This window comes from Prosopis cineraria, unplaced genomic scaffold (genome assembly GCF_029017545.1).
Source record: "Prosopis cineraria cultivar Desert tree isolate PC_DT_omini unplaced genomic scaffold, ASM2901754v1 PC5, whole genome shotgun sequence".
Taxonomy (NCBI): Eukaryota; Viridiplantae; Streptophyta; class Magnoliopsida; order Fabales; family Fabaceae; genus Prosopis; species Prosopis cineraria.
The window spans coordinates 35,718,163-35,730,142 of NW_026555336.1; the positions used below are offsets into that span (position 1 = coordinate 35,718,163).

The window sequence follows — 11,980 nt, forward strand, 5'->3', positions numbered from 1 at the left end:
ACGGCAACCACCTAAGCGGATCCACGGTAGGGCACAAATGTAGCATCTTGAAAATTATTCCCTTGATTAATTAAGCTAATGAAGGGTAAATATATAAATTTAAGTATAAATGAATTTGAGGATGGCTAGAGATAGCTAATAGGCCTATTGGGCTTGGTCTTAGTCATTAGATTAGGTTCAAAAATGAATTAGGCTACCTGGGATTAAATGGAAGAGAGAAAATAGAATTTGACCAATTGTGCATTATGCTGCAACATAATGCATTTACGCTGTAATATAATGTTACAAATCTAACTTAAAAAGGGCATATGTGTATGCGAAAAATAAAGAAAAAGAGGTGAAAGAAGGGGCTCATGATCCTCTCCACTAAAGCATGATTTTGCTGGTGTTTTTGGGATTATTTAAGCTTCTAATCACTAACGTAAGCCTCCCCTATCATTTCTCTTCCTCTCTTCATCACCATTTTTAAGTTAAGGTTGTAGTTAGAAGATGATTTTCAAACCTTGAGAACTTTGAATCCGAACCTATTGATTTAAATGGAGTTAATGGGAGTTGTTTGAGTTATCTACTAGAGATAGTGGTTTTATGCGTTCATGAGATTGGGCTTACAATTATAGACCAATTTGTGCATTTAAATGCCATAAACAGTTGTGCTTGAGGTTTGTGGCTGCCATTAATGTTGATTAAGAATTGTGTTAGTGTTAGTTGGAGCTAATGAGAGCTAATGAACCTAATGTGGTGATTAAACTTAGTAGTTGAAAGTTTTGGTTGTTGAAATTTAAGAGTAGCAAGTGAGAAAATTGTGACATTGATGATGATTTTGGGTTTTTAGATGATATATTATTGATTATTTAAGTTATGAGAGCTAAATGAAGTTAATAGAATTAAGAAACTCAATGGATGTGAGGTTGATCTTGTAGTTAGGAAATTTAGTTATTGAAGTATGAAATTAGATGTTGGAAGTGGTAATTTTAATGATTATTAGTGATGGGTATTAATGTAATTATAGACTAACCTCATGAAGCACCGGTGAGCTTGAATTTAACTTGAAAAGAAAGCTATAATTGAGGGGTAACCTTTGACTTCGTAAAGGTTTGAGATAATCAGGAGAAATCTTATTTATATAGTTATATGTTAATTAAGTAGTTGTTAAAATTTATAATTTAAAACTTGTTTGATGTGTAGAAAGTTATTAATACAATTTTGGTAATATGTGGTATTATACATGAAATGACTTTTGAAAAATGAAGAGTTTTATGCATGATGCATATCTGTGAAGCAATGATGTCATTTGACTGTGATATTGTGAAAATATAACATATATGATATATATATATATATATATTAGTTGTGGAGTTTACCAGGAGTGAGAAATTGATGTGGACATAACATGGGATTGTGAATTTGGTCACATTTGCATAATATGTGTAACTTGTGCATAGCATAATTATTGGCAGGAGTTCGCCTAGGGAAATGAGTAGATTGATAAATTCACATGGTGTTAGCGGCAACCGTTGGAATTAAGAGCTTGCCTTAGCACCTACCGTTAGAATCAAAAGGTAGCCCTTGTCCCATGATTAATTCGAGACTGTCTTACTTGTTTTATGAGGGACTCAAACCTAACTAATCTCCACTGGTTCATGAGGAGGCTAAATTAAGGGTATGGCACCCTATGGTTGTTAGTATTGAGAGAAACCGGATTACACAAGTGAGGAGTTGACCCTGGCCCGATAGCTCCTCATAAGTGAAAGGCTAGGTTAGTCTGTAAGGGTGTAGCCATCGAATAGCCATCGATTTTATGTCGAAGGTAATTAAGAGAATATAAGGTTGGCATATAATCATATATTTAGTTTCAACCATATAGTTGTTAGTATTGTGGTCCAGTGCTGTTTAGAGGCACATGATTGGTATTATTGCGACCCCAAGTTATGCATTATTAATATATATATATATATATATATATATCTGTGTGTGTGTGTGTGTGTGGTGTTTGAAACCTAATCATATGGTTGTTATTGTTGTGGTCGAGGCTATATGTTATCATACATACTTTATATGTGTGCTTATTGTCAATTGCATCCGTTTTTTATTGACATGCAACTATATAGATTAGGTAAAACTTGATTATTGAGTAATTGTACTCAGCCCTCTATTTAAGATTTTATAAGTACTAGTTTCTAACAGAGCAAAGGGAAAACACCAGAGGCTTGAAAGCTCGGTTTTCTAATGTAGGCCTCTCGTAATTTTAGTTGAATATGTATAATTTATTGATATTGCAACTAAAATGTTCATATTTTATTATTGCTTGTACTATTAAATATTAAGTATTGAAATGTATATTTTGGGCCTAGTGCGAGCGGTATCTTTTTCATTGAGATATATGAGCAAGGTCAAAATACTAGTATAAGTATAAATTTGACTATATGTATGGTTATATTGGATTTATTGAGTTTTGAAATCAAAATGTCTCCTCCTGTTATTTCTTAAATTTTATACTACAGCATAATTATGCTAGAATTACTTTTTTTTTGCTGTTTTGATCCCAATTTAATGTTATCTTACCTTATATGATACCTATTCTTTCGTATGCATGTTTTGCTCTAATTTTAGTTTTTTAAAATAAATTTACAGTATTTTAAGTTTTGAAAACTTTGGATCCCATTTATAAAAATTTTATAAGCTTAGTAATTCATTTAGGTTATTTCCATGATTATCTTGATTTTGTGGAGTTAATTATGGATAAATAAGGTTGACCTTACAACTTGGTATCATATTCTCAAGTTTCGAGGACTAGTCTTGTGGTTATTGAGGTTGATTGATGATAGTAGTTGTACATTTACATATAGAGTTGGCAATTATCATTATTACACATATATTTTCCTTGTTAAGCTAGTGACTAACTTGTTTCCTTTTGGTAATTGCTTCCATCCTTATGAGGGGAGAAATGATTTGAAAGATCGGCATCTTATAAACCTATACTTAAGTTCTAGTCCCTCGTTGAATCAATGGGACAGCCCCTCGTTGAATAAGTGGGACAATATGTATATAAACAACTCAGGCTAGCTATCAACTCAGATGGGAGCCTTACCACATGAATTTAAATCTCTACTTCTCTACCTAGGCAAACTCTCATCTCTTATGATCACGCAATGCATAGATATGTAATAGCTCATTGCATGCAAGTATTCATTACTCAGACATACTCAATCATTTCATTATACTCATATTTAACACATATCATCGAACTCCATAACACATATGTCATTGAATTCCTCAAATACATAATTGTTGTATCCTATTACAATTCACATCATTGAACTCCAAATAAAACAAGCCATTGAACTCCCTATTTTAGTAATCATTATACCTCACACATTCACAATCATCAAATTCCATGATTTCAAAGTCATTAAACTTCATTAGTTAACTACCTCATAGTGGGTTTTTCAAACAAATCTGCCACATTAGCATTTCAATCAATCTCACACAATTTAATTATCAAATATCAATTAATAAATTAATTAACACACAAAAGCACAAGATAAAATTCACCCAGTTATCTCAAACTTTTGAGAGGTCAAAGGTTCTTCCCCTCAAATACTCACTCTCAAAGCTTCCAAGAAGCTTAAATGATGCCAAAAATAGTCACTCTACAAACATTAAAAATGCAATTCATTAATATCTGCATTTGGGCTATTTTTTAACTATTAACTCATCACTTCTTCACTCTCAAAATTCATTCTTTACTCCTATAAAAATACCATAGGATTTCTTACCTTCTTCTAACTTTTATTAACATTATTGAGCTCTTTACTGGCCACTAATGGAATCATATCGTCCTCAACTAACATATTTATGGGAAATTTCTCATATTAAATGCTCTCCAACCACCAATAACCATAAATCCATAAATATCAAGTTTCATTAGGTCAATCTACTCCCATTAACTGTATTTAAATCAATAAGTTCAAAACCATAGCCTATATGGACTAAACATTATCATTATCAACCAAACCCTAACTTCCATCATTAAGAAAAATGGAAGAAGGTAGGAAGATTTTGGTGTAAGAAGCTTACTTTTAATGTTTATGAGCTCCAAAATACTTCCAATACTCAGATTCCTCAAGCCCTAGCAGATCATTTTCGTTGCTCTCTCGTATCTCTTTATTTTTCTCTCTTCTTCTACTTCATTTTGTGATTATATTTCAATAAGAAAGTGACCATATGTTGCGACGGCCTAATCCACGAGCCGCGGCGTAGGCACAGAGCCTTACCCTTTAAATTTCTCCCTCTTTTCATTTTCGGGTAACTTCACTTCCTTCGAACCCACGTTTAGGGTTGAAAACACAACCAAACATACCCGTTAGACCTCTTTTACCACACATCTCTCTAACAACTTAATTAATCTACTTCAAGCTTAGTTAATCTGATTTAAAATTTAAGGATGTTACAGCCCCTCTTCCATATTGTTGCAAGTACAGCATATCAACCTCAGGAAATATGATAGTACATTTAAAGCTTGGTTTGGCAATGTTCTCGTCCTAAAAACAAACTAGAGAAATATTATGTTGCCAAACATTTAATAGCCTTCGTGTCATACAATCAATTTCTATCCTCATCACAAATACATACAATTTTATTCATTTTTCACCTCCCGTTAGCACAAGTGTGAAAATATTTAGTATTGTGATCACCATATATTGACCATTTTAATTTAGCTTTTTGTGCCCATACCAATGACTCTTGAGTGAGAACATCTTCTAGGTCTTGCCATAGCTTAAGTTGTAACTCCTCAAAGTTACGAGCATCCTCACCCCTCACAATGACTTTATTAATACCATTAAGTCACCTTAATATTTTGTGTTTCCTCGTATCTGTGTGGCCAAAAATATTCATGTTCCAAGCAGAGCATGCAATCATAAAAGACTCCACCTTCGCATTCCATTCAAGCTCATATTGCTACTAGTTTAACACAAAGTCACCAAATCTTTCATGAAGCACCCATGACGCAATGAACCAAAAAGGATGATTTTTTTGTTGTGCAGACATAAGCTGGTTGCCAAGTCATAAAAGCAGCCGTTTATGGTCAGATTTAAGGCTTGAAAAGATGGGTTTGCATTAGGAAACAAGGTTCTCCAGTGTTCATTATACAAGACCCTATCCAATCTAGCTTCCATCAAACTATGTTGCCAAGTAAACTGTGGCCCTTGAAACCAGCATCTATTGGATTGTTACACTCAAACTAGTACAAGAACTCCTGGTTATTAGAAATCCTATAGGGAGCTGACGACTTGCATTCATCATGAAAAAGAGTAGTGTTGAAATCTCCTCCTAACACTCATGCTCCAGACATAGTGCTACCAATTCGAGTGAGCTCGTTCCAAAGAGAACGGTGAAGAGTGGAATTTAAGACTAGTATAAATTATAGTGAGGAACCATTTTTCTTCCCTTGAAGACTCCACTTTAAGATACATGAATTGAGGATTTCTTTCTATCACAGTCACCCTCTCAATGGAAGCCTCTCACGTACATCAAATTCCACCACTATACCCTCGGCATCAATAACCTCAGCAAAACTAAAGCCCATTTTCTCTATTTGCTTATTAGTTTTTAGCTTATCACATCTTGTTTCCAAAAGGGTGAGAAAATCAAGATGATAATGTTTCTTTAAATCTTGAATCAAGTAGAGAAAGGCTATAGCCCTTGTACCTCTTGAATTCCAGATCATGAATTTCATAAAGAAATTATAGGAGAAGCGTAGTGTTTACTATCTTTCACCTCGACCATATCCACAACCCGAGCATTCCCAGTTACACCTTGCATGACATCATCCTTATTTATGAAATTATCTGCATGTGGCATCATAAGGAGTCTTGAGTCATCCTGCTCACGACCACTCACTTTAGCCTGCCCAACTATACTATCCAAGCTCACCTGGTATTAGAGAACAATAAAAGTATTCCATATGGTAGTAGGCTTTTGTATCATTTACATTACCTCCTCGTTTTACTGGCCCAAGCTAGATGGGTGGTTCTCTTTCCCACGTTTCTTAGGCTGTACTCTATCTTACGTTTTAATCCTACTAGAGTCCAATCATTATCCATGTGTTTAATTTCCTTCCCGAACTTATGTTTGACCTGGTCACTTGACCCTACTGAAATCCCATGATTGTCCCTCTTTCCATTATTTCCACATGTGTTGTTTTTAACCTCTCTACTTTCCAAACTTCAATGATCTTGATGTTTATTCCCATATAAAGTCATGTGTTGATTTTTGACTATGATCCTTTCCCTAATCCCTGAGTATCCACCTTATTACTATTACCCTCGAAATCACACGTAGTAATCATCTAGGATCCTAGCCTCTGTTTTGCGTTACTCTGATCACTAGAGCCATCGTCTACCACCCCCATAACTAACTACAAACCTCTATCAAAACCTTAGTCATTTCCTTCATCCTTCCTCCATGCCTTCTCCGTTCTCACCATTAGCCAACAACATCCTCTTTTTAGTCAGGGCATTGCTTCTTTGAGTGACCAAACTTACCATAATAGAAGCAAACAAGGTGTAATCCCTTATAACAATCCCTCAATTCTTCCTACACAGCTTTGAAAAAAGGTTAAAGGTTTATGCAGATCAATCTCCATGCAAATCCTAGCAAAGCCTCCTTTATCATATATTGACGTTGACCAATCAACCTTTATAGTCTTCCCAACCATATTCCCTATGCTTCAAAGAGACTCTGCATTGTATAATTCCATTGGTAAGTCCGGTATAGGAATCCAAAGTGATCCTTTACTATAAGTCTGCATTCCATAGATTAAAGTTAGGATGCCACGGTGGACAAGCAATAAGTGGGTCATCAATCATCCAAGGTCATTTAATGAGTGCATAATCCTTATCTTCCTTGGTAGTAAACGACACAATATAATACCCATTAATTAAGGGAATGATCTTTATTGCTCCCTGTGGCTTCCACATCCTATTAACTCGATCTCAATACCCATTTCGGCTTGGTTGCACCAGGCAATTTACAATAAGTGAATGGGTTAAGGGTCATTTTCCCCTTAAAGTATACACGAAGGTTTACAAATGACCTTAAACTCAACTTGAGGGTAATTTTATCCCTTAACTTTAAAAATTTGATCTTTCGTACCCTAACGTTATTTTTCTATTAAGTTTATAGTATGAAAAATTACTCTTTCTCCACATACTCTCCCTTTCTCTTCTTCATCTTCCTTTTCTCTTTGATTTAAGAAGCAACGCCAGTAAACCGATGACACTTACCTAGTTGCACTACCTCTTTTTGATGAGCTTGCTAGATATGACATAAAACTTGAAGATGTAAAGCTTGGGTGAGCTTTATGTAGTCGGAGCAATCGAATTGGGTGAGTTGGTGTTAGAGATGTAAAACTTGAAGGCATATGGTTGGACGATGAGCCAAAAGATGATGATAGCAAGGCTGAGATGACAATGAAAGTGACGAGGAGATTCCTGAAGAATTCAAAAAGGTAGCAACAACAACTTCTACTGCGATAATGGTGAGAATAGGGTTGCTCAGTTGGAGGAATGACTTGTGTAATTTGTGGATGGTGACATTACGTGGCATACCTTAACGAGCCCACTAGCAACACACATAAGGCCATTGCCCTTATCATCGTCAAGAAGCCACCCTATATAGTTCATAAAAAGCCTTGCGTCACGATGTCGGTGGCCTCATGGCTGATGGATTGGCATCTTGCACCAAGAGTCTTGGCTTTGAGAGCTACCACCAAGACTGCTTGATGGATCGACTTGAGATTAATCGTCTCGCTAAAGATTCTTGTTTGATGAGGACAATGATGAATATAGACGCTGAGATTTATACAAGGACCAGTCATCCCATGAGAAAAAAGGTGAGTTCATTTTCACCCCCTTCTTTCTTGTTGAACCTAAATGGTCGGTCGAGTTTCTTTTTCAGAGGAAGGACGATAGGTTAAAGCTCACCGAAGTTAGAATACATCGACCAGAGATTCTCTACTCCTAGCAACACAATGGCCATCTCACATTACATCTCATACCGGACGAGAGTGCTCTAGATGATTTAGAAGACAACAATGAAGAAGAGAACCAGAAGAGGACGAAGAACTAAAAGAAGGAAAACAAGAACAAGTAATAAAAACATCAACTGATGACGAGCAGGCGAAAGAAATAGTAAAAGCGATAACAAATGAGGATGGAGAGTTCAGATTTAAGGATTGGAAATTTGGGAAGGAAGGGTTGAGGATGTGGTCAACAGCAAAGAGGGAAGAGATTGGGACAAAAAAAAAATTAAAAAAAATAATTGTGGAACCCACTATTAAATATTTGATAATATGAAATATTAAAAAAATAAATATAGAACTCACTTAATAAAAAAATAATATTAAGAGTATGAAAGATTAAATTTTTAAAGTTAAAAATAAAATTAATTTTAATTAAATTAACGATCATTTGTGAATCTTTACAGAATCTTTGAATAAAATTGATCTTTAACCCTAGTGAATTCATCCATCATGTGCACCATGATGAGTACTTGTAACTTCGGATAATTTGATCCATCCAGGCTTATCCCTTCGCTTTCTTCGTCAGAGTCCGATCGTCTTTCCCCTTCCTTTGTTTCTTCCTTCTCATTCATTTTTGTAAAGTAAGCCTTCCAACCCTGAACAATATCATCATTTCATCGTGTTTCATCAGAAAGCCTGCGCCATTCACCGAGACAAGTTTGTCCTTGTAAGATGAAGGCACCGGCCTCTTCCTCCCCGAACCTGATCAATATTCTCCTCATCAACCCTAGTACTCTTGTTACTTCCACTCCCGAAGACAAACGTGCCCCCTGAGAGCTCTGGAGGCAGCCCTTGTCTCTCTCTCGGCCTCCCCCATCACCGTCGCCGCCATCACAGCCCTCCAAACGCTCTTCGCACGACGCACCGCCACTTATTCTCTGTTCTTTGCAGCCCTCCGAAAACAGTCAAACCCCTGATTTTGGAATCTACACTCGCAATCTCCACTGCAAGCTACTGCAAATTACGCCAGAGTAATTGAGCGGCATAGGGAGCTCGTGAAAGGAAAAAAAAAGTTGATCTTTCTCTGATCCTGGATAGGAATTGTAGAAGATCATGCCTCGTTATAAGGATGAACCCCCAGCAGTTCGCGTCTACACTGTCTCTGATGAATCCAGGTAAGTTTGTGCTTCCTAATTCTCTCTTCTTGGTCTCGATTTTTATCTTTTAATCTTTAACTATCAAATTGATTCTGTTATCCTTGCAATTCAAGACATTTTCTTTCTACGAAGTACAATTAAACGACAAGCTCTTTACATCAATTGCTTATATTTTTTAGTTTGATTGGATATTTTTTCCGGGCTGTAGATATTTGATTGTTAACAATGTTCCAGCGTTAGGCTGCGGGGATGATTTATTGAAGCTATTTTCAACCTATGGAGAAGTTGAGGAGTAAGTTTATTGCCTTCTGATTTTGCTCCTTCATTGATTCGTTCTTGTTCTTCAGTCTTATCCATGGTAGTAGTTTGCTTGATATTCTTGTTCTTCAGATGTAAACCAATGGATGCAGAAGACTGTGAGCCATTCACTGATGTTTATTGGATAAAATTTCGCCTTTTCAGCAATGCCAGGTTCCTGAAACTGTATACTTTATGACAATCTTTAGTTACTTGCAAGAAGTAGTAAACTAGTAGGATCTTTGAGAAGATTAAATACCCATCTTAACTTTTCAGGTTTGCAAAAAGAAAATTGGATGATTTTTTTTCCTCGGGAATCGGCTGCAGGTATCATATGCTCCCCATTTTGAGAGCCTCTTGGACACAAAGGATAAGTTAGAGGGAAGAAGAAAGGAGGTTTTAGCACGATTAAATCGTGAGTTAATCCTGGAATGGAGATGATTTCAAATTTAACTTTTTTGTACTGCTCATACCTATATTATGGCCGCAGAAGTCCTTTAACTGGTTGGATGTTCTAAGCTTTTTATGGAAATTGATAGTGTGGGTTTCAGAGGAAGATAGACGTAGCATTTGAGGTCTAACACTTGATAGTGGACTCTACTAGTGTCATTAAATGTTGGTTCCAGATACATTTTTTTGCTGCCCTATTTATATTTTAAGAAATTTAGAGGGTCCAAATCCTCTCTAATGAATGCTTTATTTAATATTTTTTTATCAACTTATGCATGCATTTACCATGATGATTGCAGCTGGAAGATCCAAAGAGTCAACAGCTTCGAGCACTTTGTCTCTCATGAAGAGCAACGCTGTTCCAAACTCCTCACAGACCAGCTGCCTACCTCAACATTTAGATTCTAAAAAAGGTGATTTGTAGTACCAAACCTGAGTTTAAACTAACACAACATTCAATTGATTCTTTTCCTTACTGTGTAGGGATTCTAGAGAACTTGAAGGAAGACCACTGAGCGGTAATCCCCTTTGAAAACGGTTTCCTCAAATGAGGTTGATCCCCCTTTGAAAACGGTTTCCTCAAATGAGGTTGGTTACTGTTCTATCGTACATCCATGCCTTGACCTTAGCTTCAAGGTGAAACTTATAAAATGAGGGGCACAAGAAATTATTTGTCGTGATGTTCTGAAAATTTTCGAGCTCCTTAGCTTTATTAACTTTATCCCCTGGAAAGGTAGAAGGAAATTTTTCAGCTTGATGGGTAATAATCTATGTCTACAGTTACACTGTAGAACCATTATTTGTATGGTTAATTTTTGAGTTATCCCTATTTTACTTGTGGAAATTAGTTGTTCATAATTGCATCCTATGTTGTGCTGAACCTTTATTCCATCAATCTGTTAAGCCTTGTATTTAAGGATCTGATATTATGCTTTTACATGTTATTGGACTTATAATTATCACTAACCAAGATGTTACATGCAAGATAGAAGCTACTCGCCACCTACTAACTTGGCCTAATGTGTTCTTGACTCAGGATTATTTTTCTTCTCAATCTATGAATCAAACTGTAAGGTTGGTGAGAGAGAAGCTTGATAAGGTAACGAATTTACTGCATGATTTGTTGGTCAAATCGTTTGTTTATTATTTAATGACATAACGATATCTTCTATCCAGATTCGATCCAGTGGTGAGCATGTAAAAGCTGAGCCCGCATCAAAGAGATCAAGAGTTGACAATAGAAGGAGAATCTAAACTTGGAATTTCGTTTGTTACATAATGTTCTATTGCTCTCAGCTAGTCTGTCTTGCACCTTCGACCTGTGCTAACAAAAGTTAGGTGGACTCTTGTGCATGGCGTAGAGCATTTGAACTTGGGATCGTAGAATCTTTCTCAAGATATTAGTTATTATTCATCTTTGTGGCAACTTGAGCGATTCAAGTGCTTCATCTTTACTTGCTCATCATTTGAGGGAATAATTCTTCTTCCTGCACGTGTCATGCACTAGTTATTAGTGTGAAAAGTCAATGGAAACTCAAGGGTATTGCCGGACTTGACCTTCTAATTTGATTTTAGCAAAGTTTTTTTCCTACTTTTCTTCTTCCTCTCTTTTCAGAGTTAGTGTAAAGTATAATTCCTTTTTTTTTTTTTTGACATTTTCTCGAACTTTATAAGAATAGAGTATTTTCACGATTTGGTTGTTTAAGTATAAGTAATTTAGATTGATGTGGAAAGTCTCTCTAATGAAATTAAGCTTAATAAGTATGTATAAACAAAGTGGTGAGGCTCAAACTTGAGAAGATTTTTGAGTTAATGTGTGATATTTGTTTACTCTTTATCGTCCATTTACTTTCATGCTTTTGGGTTTTTATCAAGTCTTGTTAAATCTAAATTTTTACTCAGGAATTGTACGAAAAAATGATCTTGGCACTAATTACGGAAACATGGATTTATGCTTGTGGTGTCTTGAGCCTTGAATTTGTTTTAGTTAAGATATTTCGTTTTCTACTCTTGATTGTCCTTTTATTGTAGTTTCCCGTTTTTCAAGTGATCA

At 35.8% G+C, this 11,980-nt stretch overlaps 1 protein-coding gene across 1 annotated transcript; it reads left to right on the plus strand.

The window, feature by feature from the left end:
- Nucleotides 1-8,554: 8,554 nt before the first annotated feature.
- On the plus strand, nt 8,555-11,619 carry LOC129310867 (uncharacterized). The gene is given in 10 exon segments (XM_054952771.1): nt 8,555-9,198; nt 9,389-9,472; nt 9,571-9,651; nt 9,754-9,779; nt 9,782-9,892; nt 10,227-10,347; nt 10,411-10,448; nt 10,451-10,479; nt 10,964-11,026; nt 11,104-11,619. Coding segments are annotated over 10 exon segments (693 nt in total). The 5' UTR covers nt 8,555-9,136; the 3' UTR covers nt 11,182-11,619.
- Nucleotides 11,620-11,980: the final 361 nt, after the last annotated feature.